Raw genomic sequence first — 22,007 nt, forward strand, 5'->3', positions numbered from 1 at the left:
AGAAAATAGAGTAACCATTATTCTCTTTAAATGAATAATCGTATTGCAATAAACACGATCCAATCATGTTCATGCTTAACGCAAGCACCAAATAACAATTATTTAGGTTTAACACCAATCCCAATGGTAGAGGGAGCGTGCGACGTTTGATCATATCAACCTTGGAAACACTTCCAACACGTATCGTCACCTCGCCTTTAGCTAGTCTCCGTTTATGCCGTAGCTTACATTTCGTGTTACTAATCACTTAGCAACCGAACCGGTATCCAATACCCTCATGCTACTAGGAGTACTAGTAAAGTACACATCAACATCATGTATATCAAATACACTTCTTTCGACTTTTGCCAGCCTTCTTATCTACCAAGTATCTAGAGTTGCTCCGCCTCAGTGACTGTTCCCCTCATTACAGAAGCACTTAGTTTCGGGTTTGGGTTTAATCTTGGGTCTCTTCATTAGTGCAGCAACTGTTTTGTCGTTTCACGAAGTATCCCTTCTAGCCCTTGCCTTTCTTGAAACTTAGTGGTTTTACAAACCATCAACTATTGATGCTCCTTCTTGATTTCTACTTTCGCAGTGTCAAACATCGCGAATCGCTCAAGGATCATTGTATGTATCCTTGATATGTTATAGTTCATTACGAAGCTCCCACAGCTTGGTGGCAGTGACTTCGGAGAACTATCACTATCTCATCTGGAAGATTAACTCCCACTTGATTCAAGCGATTGTCGTACTCAGACAATCTGAGCACATGCTCAACGATTGAGCCTTTCTCCTTTACTTTGTGGACAAAGAATCTTGTCGGAGGTCTCGTACCTCTTAACAAGGGCACAAGCATGAAATCACAATTTCATCTCTTTAGAACATCACTTATGTTCGGTGACGTTTTACAACGTTTTCGGCACCTTGCTTCTAAGCCATTAAGTATTTTGCACTGAACTATCGTGTACTCATCAGAAACGTGTATGTCGGATGTTCATAGCATCCACAGACGACGCTCGAGGTGCAGCACACCGAGTGGTGCATTAAGGACATAAGCCTTCTGCATAGCAACGAGGACAATCCTCGGTTTTACAGACTCAGTCTGCAAAGTTTGCTACTAGCAATTTTCAACTAAATTTTCTCTAGGAACATATAAAAACAGTAGAGCTATAGCGCAAGCTGCATCGTAATTCGCAAAGACCATTAGACTATGTTCATGACAATTAGTTCAATTAATCATATTACTTAAGAACTCCCACTCAAAAAGTACATCTCTCTAGTCATTTGAGTGGTACATGATCCAAATCCACTATCTCAAGTCCGATCATCACGTGAGTCGAGAATAGTTTTAGTGGTAAGCATCTCTATGCTAATCATATCAACTATACGATTCATGCTCGACCTTTCGGTCTCATGTGTTCCGAGGCCATGTCTGCACATGCTAGGCTCGTCAAGCTTAACCCGAGTGTTCCGCGTGCGCAACTGTTTTGCACCCGTTGTATGTGAACGTTGAGTCTATCACACCCGATCACCACGTGGTGTCTCGAAACGACGAACTGTAGCAACGGTGCACAGTCGGGGAGAACACAATTTCGTCTTGAAATTTTAGTGAGAGATCACCTCATAATGCTACCGTCGTTCTAAGCAAAATAAGGTGCATAAAAGGATTAACATCACATGCAATTCATAAGTGACATGATATGGCCATCATCACGTGCTTCTTGATCTCCATCACCAAAGCACCAGCACGATCTTCTTGTCACCGGCGCCACACCATGATCATCCATCAACGTGTTGCCATCGGGGTTGTCGTGCTACTCATGCTATTACTACTAAAGCTACATCCTAGCAAAATAGTAAACGCATCTGCAAGCACAAACGTTAGTATAAAGGCAACCCTATGGCTCCTGCCGGTTGCCGTACCATCGACGTGCAAGTCGATATTTCTATTACAACATGATCATCTCATACATCCAATATATCACATCACATCGTTGGCCATATCACATCACAATCATACCCTGCAAAAACAAGTTAGACGTCCTCTAATTTTGTTGTTGCATGTTTTACGTGGTGACCAAGGGTATCTAGTAGGATCGCATCTTACTTAAGCAAACACCACAACGGAGATATATGAGTTGCTATTTAACCTCATCCAAGGACCTCCTCGGTCAAATCCGATTCAACTCAAGTTGGAGAAACCGACACTTGCCAGTCATCTTTGAGCAAAGGGGGTTACTCGTAACGATGAAACCAGTCTCTCGTAAGCGTACGAGTAATGTCGGTCCAAGCCGCTTCAATCCAACAATACCGCGGAATCAAGAAAAGACTAAGGAGGGCAGCAAAACGCACATCACCGCCCACAAAAACTTTTGTGTTCTACTCGAGAAGACATCTACGCATGAACCTAGCTCATGATGCCACTGTTGGGGAACGTCGCATGGGAAACAAAAATTTTCCTACGCGCACGAAGACCTATCATGGTGATGTCCATCTACGAGAGGGGATGAGTGATCTACGTACCCTTGTAGACCGTACAGCAGAAGCGTTAGAGAACGCGGTTGATGTAGTGGAACGTCCTCACGTCCCTCGATCCGCCCCGCGAACAATCCCGCGATCAGTCCCACGATCTAGTACCGAACGGACGGCACCTCCGCGTTCAGCACACGTACAGCTCGACGATGATCTCGGCCTTCTTGATCCAGCAAGAGAGACGGAGAGGTAGAAGAGTTCTCCGGCAGCGTGACGGCGCTCCGGAGGTTGGTGATGACCTTGTCTCAGCAGGGCTCCGCCCGAGCTCCGCAGAAACGCGATCTAGAGGAAAAACCGTGGAGGTATGTGGTCGGGCTGCCATGGAAAGTCGTCTCAAATCAGCCCTAAAACCTCCGTATATATAGGTGGGAGGGAGGGGGCCTTGCCTTGGGGCTCAAGGAGCCCCAAGGGGGTCGGCCGAGTCCAAGGGGGAGGACTCTCCCCCCCCCCCAAACCGAGTTGGACTAGGTTTGGTGGGAGGGAGTCCCCCTTCCTTCCCACCTCCTCCTTTTTTTCTCTCTCTTGATTTTCTTCTCCTTGGCGCATAGGGCACTTGTGGGCTGTCCCACCAGCCCACTAAGGGCTGGTGTGTCTCCCCCAAGGCCTATGGGCTTCCCCGGGGTGGGTTGCCCCCCCCCCCCCCCGGTGAACTCCCGGAACCCATTCGTCATTCCCGGTACATTCCTGGTAACTCCGAATACCTTCCGGTAATCAAATGAGGTCATCCTATATATCAATCTTCGTTTCCGGACCATTCCGGAAACCCTCGTGACGTCCGTGATCTCATCCGGGACTTCGAACAACATTCGGTAACCAACCATATAACTCATATACACATAAAACAACGTCGAACCTTAAGTGTGCAGACCCTGCGGGTTCGAGAACTATGTAGACATGACCCGAGAGACTCCTCGGTCAATATCCAATAGCGGGACCTGGATGCCCATATTGGATCCTACATATTCTACGCAGATCTTATCGTTTGAACCTCAGTGCCAAGGATTCGTATAATCCCGTATGTCATTCCCTTTGTCCTTCGGTATGTTACTTGCCCGAGATTCGATCTTCAGTATCCGCATACCTATTTCAATCTCGTTTACCGGCAAGTCTCTTTACTCGTTCCGTAATACAAGATCCCGCAACTTACACTAAGTTACATTGCTTGCAAGGCTTGTGTGTGATGTTGTATTACCGAGTGGGCCCCGAGATACCTCTCCGTCACACGGAGTGACAAATCCCAGTCTCGATCCATACTAACTCAACGAACACCTTCGGAGATACCTGTAGAGCATCTTTATAGTCACCCAGTTACGTTGCGACGTTTGATACACACAAAGCATTCCTCCGGTGTCCGTGAGTTATATGATCTCATGGTCATAGGAACAAATACTTGACACGCAGAAAACAGTAGCAACAAAATGACACGATCAACATGCTACGTCTATTAGTTTGGGTCTAGTCCATCACATGATTCTCCTAATGATGTGATCCCGTTATCAAGTGACAACACTTGCCTATGGCCAGGAAACCTTGACCGTCTTTGATCAACGAGCTAGTCAACTAGAGCCTTACTAGGGACAGTGTTTTGTCTATGTATCCACACAAGTATTGTGTTTCCAATCAATACAATTATAGCATGGATAATAAACGATTATCATGAACTAAGAAATATAATAATAACTAATTTATTATTGCCTCTAGGGCATATTTCCAACAACATGATGTAGATGGACAATCTCATATCTACGATAAAAGCCCATCTTGTTACCCTTGATGGCAACAACACGATGCGTGCCTTGCTGCCCCTTCTGTCACTGGGAAAGGTCACCACACGGTATGAACCCAAAACCAAGCACTTCTCCCATCGCAAGAATCATAGATCTAGTTGGCCAAACAAAACCCAAGACTCGGAGAGACTTACAAGGATATCAAATCATGCATATAAAAAATCAGCAAAGACTCAAATATAATGCATAGATAATCTGATCACAAATCCACAATTCATCGGATCTCGACAAACACACCGCCAAAGAGGATTACATCGGATAGATCTCCGTGAAGATCATGGAGAACTTTGTATTGAAGATCCAAGAGAGAGAAGAAGCCATCTAGCTACTAACGACGGACCCGTAGGTCTGAAGTGGACTATTCACGAGTCATTGGAGAGGCGATGATGTTGATGTAGAAGCCCTCCAGCACCAAAGTCCCCTCCGGCAGGGCACTGGGAAGGGTCTCCAGATGAGATCTCGCGGAAACGGAAGCTTGCGGCGGCGGAAAAGTGTTTTCGTGGATGCCCTGATTTTTTCTGGATTTTTAGGGAATTTATAGGAAAAAGAGCTAGGGCAGGGGAGCGCCAGGGAGGCCACAAGCCTGGTTGCCGTGGGCCCCCTTGGCCGCGGCAACAGGGATTGTGGGCTCCCTATGGGCCCCTTGCCTTGGCCCTCAAGCCTCCCGGTCTTCTTTCGTTCTGGAAAAATTTATTTCGGGGATTTTATTCCGTTTGGACTCCGTTCCAAAATCAGATATGAAAAGAGTCAAAAACCCAGAAAAAACAGGAACTGGCACTTGGCACTGGATTAATAAGTTAGTCCCAAAAAAATATAAAAGGTAAACAAAACATCCAAAGTTGACAAGATAACAGCGTGAAACCATCAAAAATTATAGATACGTTTGAGACGTATCAACTAGTCAGTCCACTAAGAGCTATCGCGCCACCATCAAGTCCACATGGCCCTCTTGGGGAGTGGTGGGCCCACCTGGTGGGCTCCCGGTACCCATTCGTCACTCCCGGTACACAGCCGGTAATGCCCGAAATTCTTCCAAAATCCAAATACAAACTTCCTATATATCGATCTTCGTTTCCAGACCATTCCGGAACTCCTCGTGATGTCCGGGATCTCATTCGGGACTCCGAGCAAAACTTCGATCACCAGCACCTATAACTCAACTATACCGAAACGTCACTGAACCTTAAGTGTGTAGACCCTGCGGGTTCGAGAACTATGCACGCATGACCCGAGACACTCCCCGGTCAATATCCAATAGCGGGACATGCATGTCCATGTTGGATCCTACATATTCTACAAAGATCTTATTGGTTGAACCTCTATGCCAAGGATTCATATAATCCAGTATACCATTCCCTTTGTCCTTCGGTATGTTACTTGCCCAAGATTTGATCGTCGGTATCTCTATACCTATTTCAATCTCGTTACCGGCAAGTCTCTTTACTCGTTCCGTAATACAAGATCCCGTGACTAACTCTTTAGTCACATTGCTTGCAAGGCTTATATGTGATGTTGTATTACCGAGTGGGCCCCGAGATACCTCTCCGTCACACAGAGTGACAAATCCCAGTCTTGATCCATGCTAACTCAACGGACACCTTTGGAGATGCATGTAGAGTACCTTTATAGTCACCCAGTAACGTTGCGACGTTGGATACACACAAGGTATTCCTTCGGTGTCAGTGAGTTACATGATCTCATGGTCATAGGAATGAATACTTGACATGCAGAAAACAATAGCAACAAAATGACACGATCATATGCTACGTTCATAGTTTGGGTCTTGTTCATCACATCATTCTCCTAATGATGTGATCTCGTCATTAAGTGACAACACTTGTCTATGGCTAGGAAACCTTAACCATACTTGATCAACAGGCTAGTCAACTAGAGACTCCCTAGGGACATAGTTTTGTCTATATATCCACACATGCATTTATGTTTCCATTCAATACTGTTATAGCATGGAGAATAAACGATTATATTGAAACAGGAAATATAATAATAACTATTTTATTATTGCCTCTAGGGCATATTTCCAATAGTCTTGCACTTGCACTAGAGTAAATAATCTAGTCTCACATCTTCATGTGATTTACAATGTAATGAATCTACCACCCATACAGTTCTGGTGTTGTTCATGCTTCCCTCATGGTAGAGGTTTAGTCAGCGGATCTGCAACATTCAGATCCATGTGCACTTTGCAAATATTTATGTCCTCTCTTCGACATAGTCGCGGATGACGTTGAAGCGTCGTTTGATGTGTCTGGTCCTCTCGTGAAACCTTGGTTCCTTGGCTAGAGCAATGGCACCAGTGGTGTCACAGAACAGAGTTATTGGATTTAGTGCGCTTGGCACAACTCTAAGATCTGACATGAACTACTTCATCCAGACACCCTCCTTAGCCACCTTTGAGGCTGCTATGTACTCCGCTTCGCATGTAGAATCAGCTACAATGCTTTGCTTGGAACTGCACCAGCTTACCGCACCCCCATTAAGAACATATACCTATCCGGTTTGTGACTTAGAGTCATCTGGATCAGTGTCAAAGCTTGCATCGACGTAACCCTTTACGACGAACTCTTCGTCACCCCCATAAACGAGAAACATTTCCTTAGTCCTTTTCAGGTACTTCATAATATTCTTGACCGCTGCCCAGTGTTCCACTCCTGGATCACTTTGAAACCTGCCTGCCATACTTATGACCAGGATGACATCCGGTCTTGTGCACAGCATTGCATACATGATAGACCCTATGGCTGAAGCATAGGGGCCGACACTCATCTTTTCTCTATCTTCTGCAGTTACTGGACACTGGGTCTTACTCAACTTTATACCTTGTAACACATGCAAGAACCCCTTCTTGGATTGTTCTATTTTGAACTTCTTCAAAACTTTATCAAGGTATGTGCTTTGTGAAAGTCCTATTAGGCGCATCGATCTATCTCTATAGATCTTAATGCCTAATATGAAGCAGCTTCTCCTAGCTCTTTCATTGAAAAACTTTTGTTAAAGTTATCATTTACGCTCTCCAAAAACTCCACATTGTTTCCAATCAGCAATATGTCATCCACATATAATATTAGAAACGTTACAAAGCTCCCACTCACTTTCTTGTAAACACAAGCTTCTCCTACAACTTGTATAAACTCAAACGCCTTGATCACCTCATCAAAACGGTTATTCCAACTCCGAGATGCTTGCACCAGTCCATAAATGGATCGCTGGAGCTTGCATACTTTGTCAGCATTCTCTGGATCGACAAAACCTTCGGGTTGTATCATATACAACTCTTCCTTAAGAAACCCATTAAGGGACGCCGTTTTGACATCCATCTGCCTGATTTCATAATCGGAAAATGCAGCTATTGCTAACATGATTCGGACGGACTTAAGCATCGCTACGGGTGAGAATGCCTCGTCGTAGTCAAGTCCTTGAACTTGTGAAAAACCCTTTGCCACAAGTCGAGCTTTATAAACTGTCACATTAACGTCTGCATCCGTCTTCTTCTTAAAGATCCATTTGTTCTGAATAGCCTTGCGACCTTCAGGTAATACTTCCAAAGTCCACACTTTGTTTTCATACATAGATCCTATCTCGGATTTCATGGCCTCTAACCATTTGTTGGAATCTGGGCCCACCATTGCTTCTCCATAACTCGCAGGCTCATTGTTGTCTAACAACATGATAGACAAGACAGGATTCCCGTACCACTAGGGAGCAGTACGTGATCTTGTCGACCTGCGAGGTTCGACAGTAACTTGATATGAAGCTTCATGATCATCACCATTACCTTATTCTTCAACCGGTGTTGCCTCGACAAAAATTTATTTCTGCCCTGCGCCACCATCTTGTTTAAGCAGAGGTTCTGTAACCTCATCAAATTCTATCTTCCTCCCACTCAATTCTTTTGAGAGAAACTCTTTCTCAACAAAAGCTCTATTCTTAGCGACAAACACTTTGCCCTCGGATCTGAGATAGAAGGTATAACTAAATATCTCTTTTGGGTAACCTATGAAGACGCACCTTTCCGCTTTGAGTTCCAGCTTTTCAGGCTGAAGCGTTTTGACATAAGCATCGCATCCCCAAACTTTAAGAAACAACAACTTTGGCTTCTTGCCATACCATAGTTCATATGGTGTCGTCTCAACAGATTTTGATGGTGCCCTATTTAAAGTGAATGCAACTGTCTCTAATGCATAGCCCCAAAATGATAATGGCAAATCACTAGGAGACATCATAGATTGCACCATATCTAACAAAGTACGATTACGACGTTCAGACACACCATTAGGTTGTGGTGTTCCAGGCGGTGTCAACTATGAAACAATTCCACATTGTCTTAAATGAGCACCAAACTCGTAACTCAGATACCCTCCTCCTCGATCAGATCCTAGGAACTTGATCATCTTGCTACGATGATTTTCAACTTCACTCTGAAATTGCTTAAACTTTTCAAACGTTTCAGACTTGTGCTTCATCAAGTAGATATAGCCATACCTACTCAAATCGTCAGCGAAGGTGAGAAAATAACGATATCCGACGCGTGCCTCTATGCTCATTGGTCCGCACACATCAGTATGTATAATCTCGAATAAATCACTTGCATGCTCCATTGTTCCAGAGAACGGAGTCTTGGTCATCTTGCCCATTAGGCATGGTTCGCACGTGTCAAGTGATTCAAAATCAAGTGACTCCAAAATTCCATCAGCATGGAGTTTCTTCATGCGGTTAACACCAATATGACCTAAGTGACAGTGCCACAAGAAAGTGGTGTTATCATTGTTAACTCTACATATTTTGGTCTCAATGTTATGGATATGAGTGTCATCACAATCGAGATTCAATATGAATAAACCCCTCACATTGGGTGCATGACCATAAAAGATATTACTCATATAAATAGAACAACCATTATTCTCAGACTTAAATGAGTAACCGTCTCACAATAAACAAGATCCAGATATAATGTTCATACTCAACGCAGGCAGTAAATAACAATTATTTAAGTTCGTAACTAATCCCGATGGTAATTGAAGTGAGACCGTGCCGACGGCGATCGCATCAACCTTGGAACCATTTCCCACGCGCATCGTCACTTCATCCTTTGCTAGCCTTTGTTTATTCCACAATTCATGTTTCCAGTTGCAAATGTGAGCAACAGAACCGGTATCAAATACCCAGGCACTACTAAAATTGTTGGTGAGGTACACATCAATAACATGTATATCAAATATACCTTGTTTGGCGTTGTCCGCCTTCTTATCGGCCAGATACTTGGGGCAGTTGCGCTTCCAGTGACCACTCCCCTTGCAATAATAGCACTTAGTTTCCGGCTTAGGCCCAGCCTTGGGTTTCTTCGTCGGAGGGGCAACATTTTTGCCACTCTTCTTGGAGTTATCCTTCTTGTCTTTGTCGTTCTTCTTGAAACTAGTGGTATTATTGACCATCAACACTTGATGTTCTTTCTGGATTTCTGACTGAGCGACTTTCAGCATCGCAAATAAGTCGCCGGGTGGCTTATTCATCCCTTGCATGTTATAGTTCAACACGAAGCTCTTGTAGCTAGGTGGCAGTGATTGAAGAATTCTGTCAGTGATAGCTTCTTGCAGGAGAGCGATCCCCAGCTCATCTAGACGGTTTGAGTACCCAGACATTTTGAGCACATGTTCACTGACAGACGAATTCTCCTCCATTTTGATGCATAGAATTTATCGGAGGTCTCATACCTCTCCACCCAGGCATTCTTCTCAAAGATAAACTTCAACTCCTGGAACATCTCATATGCTCCATGAAGTTCAAAACATCGTTGAAGTCCCGGTTCTAAGCCATACAAAACTGCACATTGAACTAGTGAGTAGTCATCCTTACGAGCTTGACAAGCGTTCAAAACATCTTGGTTAGCCGTAGCGGGTGGTTCATCTCCTAGCGCTGCATCAAGAACATAATTATTTTGCCCAGCTTGAAGGATAAGCCTCAGATTTCGAGCCCAGTCTACAAAGTTGCTACCATCATCTTTCGACTTAGCTTTCTCTAGGAACATATTGAAATTCAGGGTTGCTACTGTACGAGCCATTGATCTACAACATAAAATTTTGCAAAGATTAATTAGACTATGTTCAAGACAATTGAGTTTAGCTAATCATATTACTAATAAACTCCCACTCAAATAGACATCCCTCTAGTTATTTGAGTGTCGCATGATCCAAATTCACTAACTCAAGTCCGATCATCATGTGAGTTGAGTATAGTTTCAGTGGTGAACATCTCCATGTTGATCATATCTACTATATGATTCATGCTCGACCTTTCGGTCTCTTGTGTTCTGAGGCCATGTTTGTACATGCTAGGCTCATCAAGTTTAACCCGAGTGTTCCGTGTGTGCAACTGTTTTGCACCCGTTGTATGTGAACGTTGAGTCTATCACACCCGATCATCACGTGTTGTCTCGAAACGACGAACTGTCGCAATGGTGCACAGTCGGGGAGAACACAATTTTATCTTGAAATTTTAGTGAGGTATCACCTTATAATGCTACCGTCGTTCTAAGCAAAATAAGGTGCATAAAAGTATTAGCATCACATGCAATTCATAAGTGACATGATATGGCCATGATCTTGTGCTTCTTGATCTCCATCACCAAAGCGTCGGCATGATCTTCATCATCACCGGCACCACACCATGATATCCATCATCATGATCTCCATCATTGTGCCGCCATCGAGGTTGCGTGCTATCTATGCTATTACTACTAAAGCTACTACCTAGAAATATAGTAAACGCATCTGCAAGAACAAACTTAGTTTAAATACAACCCTATGGCTCTTGCCGGTTGCCGTAGCATCGACGTGCAAGTCGATATATAACTATTACAACATGATCATCTCATACATCCAATATATCACATCATGTCTATGGCCATATCACATCACATGCATACCCTGCAAAAACAAGTTAGACGTCCTCTAATTTGTTGTTGCATGTTTTACGTGGTTGATATGGGTATCTCGTATGATCGCATCTTACTTACACAAAGCCACAAGGTGATATGCAAATTGCTATTTAACCTTCTCCAAGGTCCGCCTCGGTCAAATCCGATTCAACTAAAGTTGAAGAAACAGACACCCGCCAGTTATCTTTATGCAACAAGTTGCATCTTAGTCGATGAAACCGGTATCTAGTAAGCGTACGAGTAAGATTGGCCCGGGCCGCTTCAATCCAACAATACCGCCGAATCGAGAAAAGACTAAGAAGGGAAGCAAATCGAACATCAACGCCCACAAAAACTTTTGTTTTCTACTCAAGATTTCATCTACGCGTGAACCTAGCTCATGATGCCACTGTTGGGGAACGCTGCATGGGGAAAAAAATCCTACGCACACGAAGACCTATCATGGTGATGATCATCTACGAGAGGGAGAACGGATCAACATACCCTTGTAGATCGCTAAGCGGGAAGCATTAAGAAACGCGGTTGATGTAGTGGAACATCTTCGCGATCCAAATCGCCATCGTCCCATGATCCGTCCCGATCTAGTACCGAACGGACGGCACCTCCGCGTTCAGCACACATACAGCTCGATGACAGTCTTTGCCTTCTTGATCCAGCAAGAGAGTCGGGGAAGTAGTTGAGTTCTCCGGCAGCGTGACGGCGTGTCGGTGGTGGTGGTGATCTATTCCTACAGGGCTTCACCTAAGAACCGCAGAAATCCGATCTAGAGGAAGAACTACAAACTAGAGGAGAGGGCTGCACGTGGCTGAAATTATGTCTCAAAAACCCTAAAACCTATAGTATATATAGGAGAAAGGAGGGGCTAGCCTTGAGAACCAAGGGAAACCCCCTTGGGCTCGGCCGATGCTAGAGAGGAGGAGTCCTCCTCCAATCCTACTTGGAGTAGGACTCCTTCCCAAGTTGTCCACCTCTTTTGGTTTTTTCCACTTTTACCTCATGGGCTTTCTTTGGTTGACTAGTCAGCCCACTAAGAGCTACTGCGCCACCATCAAGTCCATGTGGCCCTCTTGGGGAGTGGTGGTCCCACCAGGTGGGCCCCTCATACCCATTCGTCACTCCCGGTACACTGCCGCAATGCCCCAAATTCTTCCGGAAACCAAATACGAACTTCCTCTATATCAATCTGCATTTCCGGACCAATCCAGAACTCCTCATGATGTCCGGGATCTCATCCGAGACTCCGAACAAAACTTCGGCCACCAGCACCTATAATTGAACTATACCGAAACGTCACCGAACCTTAAGTGTGCAGAACCTGCGGGTTCGAGAACTATGCAGACATGACCTGAGACACTCCCCGGTCAATATCCAATAGCGGGACCTGGATGTCCATATTGGATCCTACATATTCTACAAAGATCTTATCGGTTGAACCTCTATGCCAAGGATTCATATAATCCCGTATACCATTCCCTTTGTCCGTCGGTATGTTACTTGTCCGAGATTTGATCGTCGGTATCTCTATACCTATTTCAATCCCGTTACCGGCAAGTGTCTTTACTCGTTCCGTAATGCAAGATCCCGTGACTAACTCTTTAGTCACATTGCTTGCAAGGCTTATATGTGATGTTGTATTACCGAGTGGGCCCCGAGATACTTCTCTGTCATACGGAGTGACAAATCCCAGTCTTGATCCATGCTAACTCAACGGACACCTTTGGAGATGCATGTAGAGTACCTTTTGTTGGAAATATGCCCTAGAGGCAATAATAATTTGGTTATTATTATATTTCCTTGTTCATAATAATCGTTTATTATCCCTGCTAGAATTGTATTGATTGGAAACTCAAATACATGTGTGGATACATAGACAACACACTGTCCCTAGTGAGCCTCTAGTTGACTAGCTCGTTGATCAAAATGGTCAAGGTTTCCTGGCCATAGGCAAGTCTTGTCACTTGATAACAGGATAACATCATTAGGAGAATGATGTGATGGACAAGACCCAAACTATAAACATAGCATATGATTGTGTCAGTTTATTGCTATTGTTTTCTGCATGTCAATGTATCTGTTCCTATGACCATGCGATCATGCAACTTCCGGACACCGGAGAAATACCTTGTGGGTTATCATACATCGCAACGTAACTGGGTGACTACAAAGGTGCTCTACAGGTAGCTCCAAAGGTTTATGTTGGGTTGGCATGGATCAAGACTGGGATTTGTCACTCCGTGTGACGGAGAGGTTCGGGGCCCACTCGGTAATACAACATCACAACAAGCCTTGCAAGCAATGTGACTAAGGAGTTAGTTACGGGATCTTGTATTACGGAACGAGTAAAGAGACTTGTCGGTAACGAGATTGAACTAGGTATGGAGATACCGATGATTGAATCTCGGGCAAGTAACATACCGAAGGACAAAGGGAATAGTATACGGGATTATATGAATCCTTGACATAGAGGTTCAAACCGATAGAGATCTTCGTAGAATATGTAGGATCCAATATGGAAATCCAGGTCCCGCTGTTGGTATTGTCCATAGAGTGTCTCAGGTCATGTCTACATAGTTCTCGAACCCGCAGGGTCTGCACACTTAAGGTTCGGTGACGTTTCGGTATAGTTGAGTTATATGTGTTGGTGACCGAAGGTTGTTCGGAGTCCCTGATGAGATCCAGGACGTCACGAGGAACTCCGGAATGGTCCGGAGGTAAAGATTGATATATAGGAAGTCCTGTTTTGGTCACCGGAAAAGTTTCAGGCTCATCGATAGTGTACCGGGAGTGCCGGGGACCATCGGGAGGGGTGTCACGCCCCAAGGGGCCTCATAGGCTGTGGGAAGAGATAAACCAGCCCCTAGTGGGCTGTAATAAGTTTCCACTAAGGCCCATAAGGTTTGAGAAGGAAAAAACACAAGGTGGAAAGAGTTTTCAAGTGGGAAGGAGGAATCCTACTCCAAATAGGATTGGAGGAGGACTCCTCCTCTCCTCCTTGCGCAAGGGGAAAAAGGCAGCCCTAGGGCGCAGCCCTCAACCTCCTCTCCTCCTATATATAGTAAGGGTTTTAAGGGTTTTAGACACAACAAAAAACAGCCACATGCTGCCCTCTTTCTCTAGATCCGTTTCTCCTCTAGTTTCAGCGGTGCTTAGGCGAAGCTCTGCTGGAATAGCACCACCACCATCACCACCACACCGCCGTGCTGGAGAACTCATCTACCTCTCCGCCCCCTCTTGCTGGATCAATAAGGTAGAGATCGTCATCAAGTTGTACGTGTGCGGAACGCGGAGGTGTCGTCCGTTCGACACTTGATCGGGACGGTTCGTGGGACGGATCGTGAGAGGGTTCGTGGGACGGATCGTGAGACGGATCGTGGGACGGTTCATGGGACAGATTGCAAAGACGTGCCGCTACATCAACCGCGTTTATTAACGCTTCCGCTTAGCGATCTACAAGGGTATGTGGATCCGATCTCCCTCTCGTAGATGATCATCACCATGATACGTCTTCGTGTGCATAGGATTTTTTTTGTTTCCCATGCAACGTTCCCCAACACCTTTATAGTCACCCAGTAACGTCGCGATGTTTGATACACACAAGGCATTCCTTCGGTGTTAGTTAGTTACATGATCTCATGGTCACAGGAATGAATACTTGACATGCAGAAAACAATAGCAACAAAATGACACGATCATATGCAAAGTTCATAGTTTGGGTCTTGTTCATCACATCATTCTCTTAATGATGTGATCCCGTCATCAAGTGACAAAATTTGTCTATGGCTAGAAAACCTTAACCATCCTTGATCAACAGGCTAGTCAACTAGAGACTCACTAGGGACACAGTTTTGTCTATATATCCACACATGTATTTATGTTTCCATTCAATACAGTTATAGCATGGATAATAAACGATTATCTTGAAGCATGAAATATAATAATAACTATTTTATTATTGTCTCTAAGACATATTTCCAACAGGATCCGGAGACGTCGTGCGCCAACAATGCGTGTGTCGTGGTTGAGGCCGCCAGATCGATGAGCAGGGTAACCACAGGAAGGTCACCCGTGCTTCCCACACCCAACACTAAGCTCATCTCCTCCGCCTTAGCGCGTAATTTATTGAGATACCACAATATCTGTTCATTGGCAGACACGGCATCCCATTCTGGTGGTTTGACAATGGACATGGACATGGCATCGTCGCCGGTTGAATTGGGAGAAAAATCGGGCGAAATTTGAGGGAAAGGGTGGTGCTGGCTCTGAATACCAACCAGATGTTAGGATACAGATGTGTTACACTCCTACACTCGGTTGATACTACGAATTCAGTAGCTATTACAGAAATTGGATACACGAATGAACTAGAGGTAGGGGAAGGAGAGAAGAGCAGCCGTCACGTTCGTCCATGATTCACTGGATGCCTTCTTCGTTGCTTCTTCTCCCGATACTTGCAGCTAGGGATGTAGTAGAGCGGCGCCCCGCGTACACCCGCCAAAGTGCTAAATTAGTGTAACTTTGCCTAACAACATCACAAGCTAGCTAAAACTAACCTTTTTTAATTTGTATACGGAACGGAACGGATTTGGACGCAGCTTTGCAACCTTACTTGCAGCGGTGGGAGCCTGGGATGCACAGGTCTAGCCCGTGTGATGTCCAAAGGCAGGCCCACGTACACATATGGGCTAGGAGAGGGCGCTGACAAGAAGATATAGTTGCAACTATCTTAGAGCATCTTCAACCGTGGTCGTAAAAAACACGCGTGCGGTAAACACAACTTTTAGTGCGTGCGGGACGAAATTACGTGTTCCAGCGGATGCGGCAAAAAACAAGAGAAAGCGGGCGGCCGCGCGTCAGATTTGGCGCACCGCTTTTAGCGCACTATAAAATGCCGCGTCCGCCACGCGGCTACCCACAAAGCCGCGCGCCTCTCCCTCGCCGCTTTCTCGACTCTTCCTCTGCCTCTCCCTCGCCGCTCCCTCTGCCATCATGCCGCCGCGCCGCTGTTTATCCTCGGGCTACCGCGGCGTCCGCGAGCGTCCCTCCGGCACCTACTACGTCAAGATCTGTCCGATGACGTCCGCCTCGGCCTCGGCACGTTCGAGACCGCGCACGAGGCCACCCGCGCGTACGACGCGGCGGCGTGGCGAGTAGAGCGGCCTCACGCGTAGATGAACTTCCACGAGATCTACACGCGCGAGCAGACGCAGAACCTCGTCCCTCCCCCTCGTCTGATCACGGAGAAAGACCGTCAGGAGCACCGTCGGCAGCAGCGCCGGCTCCTCGTCGCCGAGGAGGACGAGCGAGCCATGACGGAGTGTCGCCGGCGCCACCCAGAGGACGTCGCCAATGAGAACGCCTACTGGACGGAGAGGACGACAAGGCGTCACGCGGAGCGGCTGGACAGGCGTCGGCGCAAGTTACTCGCCATATCGCAGTGCGGGGCCGTCAAAAGCGGTTTGCCGTCTATCTTCACGTCCAACGATGAACGTTGGGAGGACACGTTTCTATCTACCTCCGACAGCACCAACAGTGACGACTCGGAGTCGTTTTATATCTATATATGCTAGTTTTAATATCTATGTGCTGAACTTGTTTTATTATCTTTGTGTTGAACTAGTTTTATCTATATGTAATATATTATCTATGTTTTATTATCTATATATTTTTATCTATATGACAACAATGAACTATATGCGTGTTGGACAAGTTTTGGGTGTTGGAGCGCCACATGCGTGCTAAATTTACAGCGGCTACTGGAGCGCCGCACGCGTACTAAATATGCTGCGACCGCTGAAGCCGGCGCCCTAAAAAAAGCTAACCACGTACTGTATATAAGTTTTTTGAGCACCGGTCGAAGCGCGTCTGTTGGAGATGCTCTTAGCTTGCGCCGAAACCTACAACTGGCCGGGGTTGAAGAACAAGTGCATTGACTTCTTCGTAGTGGAGGAAAATTTCAAGAAGGCCATGTTCACTGATGGTTATGCGTTGATGGTTCTGAAATTCCCAGAGATTATTGTTGAGTTAAAAAAGAGGATTTAGGAGATAACGTAGTGAAATACATCTCCATGTGTATAGTGCAGGCGTTCAAGCATAGTTTTAGCATGGGCCCTGTTTGGATACTCTAGCTTAGCTAGTGGTTAGAGTTAGTTTTTAGCTCATGACTAACCCTAAACTAACTCTAGCCAAATAGGTGTTTGGATGGAAGGGTTAGATTGACAACAGATGCACTTTATGGAAAGAGAAAGTGTTTTTTTAATGGGCATCATGAGAAGTAGCTCCAATTAGCATCTCTTGGGTGGTGGGAGAGAGAGAATTTTTTTTTTAATGAACCTTACGAGAACTAGCTCCAATTAACACCTCTTGGGTGTGATAATTTTTTTTAGGTGGATTAGATGTAACTAGCTCCAATCTAATCCTTGTGTTTGAATACTTTAGGGCTAGTTGAACACAAACTTAGATCAAATTAACTTTAGGCTATAGATCCAAACAGGGCCATGGTGTTTTGAAGTACGGTGGGTGGTACTTGGCGTCTTTATTAAGCAGAGCTCGGAGACCGAGATTGCAGGATCTTCTTCTTAGCTACTGAGGCCTGATAGCGATAGGTGAAGTGAGGTGAGGTGGAGGATGTTATCAGATAACTGAGATGTAAAGTTAGGGATGCGGATGCTGGAACGTGAGGTGTTGGTCTCCCGAGCAGACTAGAGAAAGCGAACCAAGGAGCATATAGTCATATAATAGATGGCGGGGCCTGGAGGAAACTGGCGATAAAATTGCATACTACTATTATTCAAACATGGAAAAGTCGTTGGTACAGTTGGTGGTTAGAAGCCTGCACGAACAAAGCCGCCGGCCGGTTCTTTTGCTCCCTCGGTCAAATTTAGCGTGGACTCGCAAGCGCCGGCGGCCAAGAGGGCAGGCTACCAAGAGCAGCCTCGGCTCCAACAGATCGCCGCCGCCAGTAGGCCAACCTCCGGCGGCTGGAGAGCAAGCCAGTAAGTGTCCACCTCTTCACCCACCTCTTGTGTTCTTCTTTGGTCCCTCCAGCCTCCGGCCGTCTGGCGTGTGCTCAATCTGTTTACTAGAGCTTAATATTTGTCCAGCGAGCTAGCGAGATGGCAGAGCCGACGGCGAGGATCACCACCGTGGGCTCTTCGGCCTTCCGGTTCATAGTAGACCACGAGCAAAGCAAGAAGCTTCCCATCGGCAAGGCCATCCACTCCGACGTCGTCTCCGCCGGGGGGCACCACTGGAGGATCGAGTTCTTCCCGCGCGGCCAGAGCGAGGCCGACAAGGGCGAGTATGTTTCCATCTTCTTCAGGCACATGAGCAAAACCACAAGCGTCAGGGCCGTCATCGAGGCCTTCGTCATTGGCAGCGACGGCAATCCATCTGCGCCGGACATACTGCAGAGGACATTTCAAACCTTTGAAACCAACGGAGATAAAGGCCGCCGTGATTCCTGGGGATGGAATCGGTTCGTCAAGGCAGCCATCCTGGAGAAAATTTTCTTAGCAGAGAGGCGCGTCACGTTCGTATGCGCCATCATACTCATTGACGACAAACCTGCTATTCCCGTCCCGCCTTCAGATATCGGGACTCATCTTGGCCGCCTGCTTGATCATGCCGACGGGACAGACGTTTCATTCATCGTCGGCGACGATACTTTCCTCGCTCACCGCGCGGTGCTTGCTGCTCGCTCACCGGTCTTTAGAGCACAGCTCTTCGGTTCCATGTCCGAGGCTACCATGTCATCCATCAGGTTGCACGACATCACGCCTGCAACTTTCAAAGTTATGCTTGGATTTATATACATGGATGAATTACCCGGACAAGACGAGTCCAACGACTATTCCACCGAGATGCTCCAGGATCTACTCGCTGCGGCTGATCTATATGCACTTGATAGGCTCAAGGTTATTTGTGCCCAAAAGTTATGGAACGCAGTTTCAGTAGACACAGTTGCAACCATGTTAGCTTGTGCCGAAACCTATAACTGCCAGGAGTTGAAGAATAGCTGCATTGACTTCTTCACAGTGGAAGGAAATTTTAAGGAGGCCATGTTCACTGATGGTTATGCATTGTTGGTTCTAAAATTCCCGTTGATTACTGCTGAACTCAAAAAGAGGGTTAGAGCATAAACATGTTTATGCTTCAGGCGTTCAAGAATAGTCTTATTTGGTGTTTTGGATTTGGTGAGTGGTATCTGACACCTTGTGAAGCATATAATCTATATTTGCTGAGGAGGGAGCCTGGAAGCTAGAAATTGTAGAATCTTATTCCTGAAGTTTTGGTCTTAGTTGCTATCGAGTATTAATACCGATAAATCATATGATTGCCAAATTACCAACTCATTTCTCTGTTTTTCTCTTTGTTCTTTTGTACATGTGGTGTCACGAAACCTTTTAATGTATTCAGTTTTGCTATGTTGTTGCATAACTCTCTCGTTATATGTCATGTTAACTCCATGGTACTATATGGTCAATACATCATCCATCAGGCTACACGACATCAAACCTGCAACATTATGCTTAGGTTCATTTAAACAGATGGATTTCTCGGAGAAAACGAGCTTGAGGACTCTTCCGCTGAGATGTTTCAGGATCTACTCGCTGAGGCTCATCGGTATGCACTGGACCGACTGAAGATTATTTGTGCCCAGAAGTTATGTAGATACAGTTGAAACAATCTTAGGCTGAAACTTACAAGTGTTAGGAGTTGAAGAACAAGTGCATTGACTTCTTTGTTGTGGAGGGAAACTTCAGGGAGGCCATGTTCACTGATGGTTATGAGCTGCTGGTTCTGAAATTACTATCGACTACTGCTGAGCTCAGGAGAATTTGGGTATAATGTAGTGAGATACATCTGTGAGTGTATATAGTTCAGTTTTTAGAACATAGCTCTAGTGTGGTATTTTGGAATCGTGAGTGGTATGCGCTAAGGTATCCGGCATCTTTTCAAAGATTTTGTTCTTCTAAAATGTGAAAAAAAAATGGAGACAGGATTCAAATTGTTGTCTTGTCAAGAGGTGTCATGCTTTGTACTCGCGCGTGTTTGTAGCTGTCATTTTAATTTTATACTGTATTTATTTTGTTTAGTTATGGGTTATACAAGTGTTGGATGCTTGAAGGACATCTATGTAGTTCATGCTTCACAGTCTACCTTTTCTCTGTGTCAATGCAACATTTGTCGCTGCATCATATGTTTTATTATTTTAAAATATAAATCAAGAGCTCTTTTTATTCTCTTTGCTGATAAGGCTGCTCAAATGATTTCGAGCATATTTGCAGCTTTTGAGCCATGTCTATGTTAAATGAATTGTTTTGTATGTGTTCTGGGCTGATTAGCCATTTTGAGAAAACTTGCGAGTAGTCATTCAGGCCGAATTCTACTGAAACTTGTTTATCACCATGACATCTGCATGATAGGACAGCAATTTCAATCTGGTCATCAGGTCCCAACTGAAATATTAACCTGTCGTACGCAGCCTTCCTCTGATGAAAATGATGTGTTGTATGCAAACATATTGAATCATTTGTAGGATTTTCTTTTCTTCTCTCGAACACACAAGGGCCACAACCACGTTTTCAGGCGTTTTGGTTTTGAAATATGCCTTGTTCGATTTAAATGATGAACCAGCAACACAATTTCACACTGAGCTATGCAAACGTTATACTCCAGAATTTTTGGCCATGAAGGAAGTATTGAGATAAGCAAGAGCGAACAGTTTAAAAGTTTCAGGACACGACATGGCCAAAAGAAAAAACAAAACCGGAGAACAAGCTGCTAATTTGGCACGACATCCCTAATTCTGCATCTCAGTTATCTGGTAACATCCACCACTCCGCCGTTACTTGTAACAAGAAGATTCTGTAATATCAGGCTCCCAGCTCATGAAATACATTTAGTACGCCCCAGTATGCTTGATAAGATGCCACATACCACTCACCACATTCCAAAACACATCTAGAACTATCGCTTGAACACCTGAACTATACACATGGAGATGTACCTCACTGTATCTTCTCCTAAACCCTCTTTTTTATCTCAGCAATGATCTCTGGGAATTTCAGAACCAGCGAAGCATAACCATCAGTGAAGACGACCTTCTTGAAATTTTCCTCCACCACAAAGAAGCCAATGCACCTGTTCTTCAACTCCTGACAGCTGTAGGTTTCAGCCCAAGCTAAGATAGTTGCAACTGTGTCAACCGTCACTTTATCCCATAACCTCTGGGCGCAAATAATCTTCAGTCTGTCCAGCGCATAGCGATCGGCCGCAGCAAACAGGTTCTAGAACATCTCAGTGGAAGAATCCTCAAGCTCGCCTTCTTCGGGCAATTGTATATGAACCGGAGCATAACTTTGAACATTGCACGTGTATAAGCTCTAGTGACGCCAAGTCTCTTTCCTGTGCAGTCTTATGGGACTTGCGAGGTTGCTTAGTGAAAGTGCGTTATATCGACTAGAGAGGAGGTGAATATGAAATTTTTAAAAATTCCTCACTGAAAAATTAGTAGTTAAGGAATTTGCTAAGTGATGAAATACTAGCAGCGGAATAAGTATTCAAGTGCATGCAAGGTATGGCAGTATCATATTCATCGTGATGAAATGAAACATACACAGAACACACGTAGCGTGTAAACAGGATAAACAGGTGAAGAACAAGGTGACTGAAAAATTTGAGACGAGGAAATTAAAAAAGTCTTCAGTCAAAGTCTTAAAACAGTAACAATCAATTTCATCAACAAGTACTCG

The 22,007-nt window shown here is 45.1% G+C and overlaps 1 protein-coding gene across 1 annotated transcript; it reads left to right on the plus strand.

Annotated features, from left to right (window-relative positions):
- Positions 1-18,015: 18,015 nt before the first annotated feature.
- Positions 18,016-19,689, plus strand: LOC123407562 (BTB/POZ and MATH domain-containing protein 2-like). The gene is made up of 2 exons (XM_045100728.1): positions 18,016-18,245; positions 18,354-19,689. Exon 2 carries the CDS (start codon positions 18,366-18,368, stop codon positions 19,389-19,391), a length of 1,026 nt encoding a protein of 341 aa, XP_044956663.1. The 5' UTR covers positions 18,016-18,245; positions 18,354-18,365; the 3' UTR covers positions 19,392-19,689.
- Positions 19,690-22,007: the final 2,318 nt, after the last annotated feature.

This window comes from Hordeum vulgare, chromosome 1H (genome assembly GCF_904849725.1).
Source record: "Hordeum vulgare subsp. vulgare chromosome 1H, MorexV3_pseudomolecules_assembly, whole genome shotgun sequence".
Classification (NCBI taxonomy): Eukaryota; Viridiplantae; Streptophyta; class Magnoliopsida; order Poales; family Poaceae; genus Hordeum; species Hordeum vulgare.

Bases quoted from the DNA above. Each gene is read 5' to 3' on its own strand.
- LOC123407562 (XM_045100728.1), top strand. From the start codon at position 18,366: ATGGCAGAGCCGACGGCGAGGATCACCACCGTGGGCTCTTCGGCCTTC.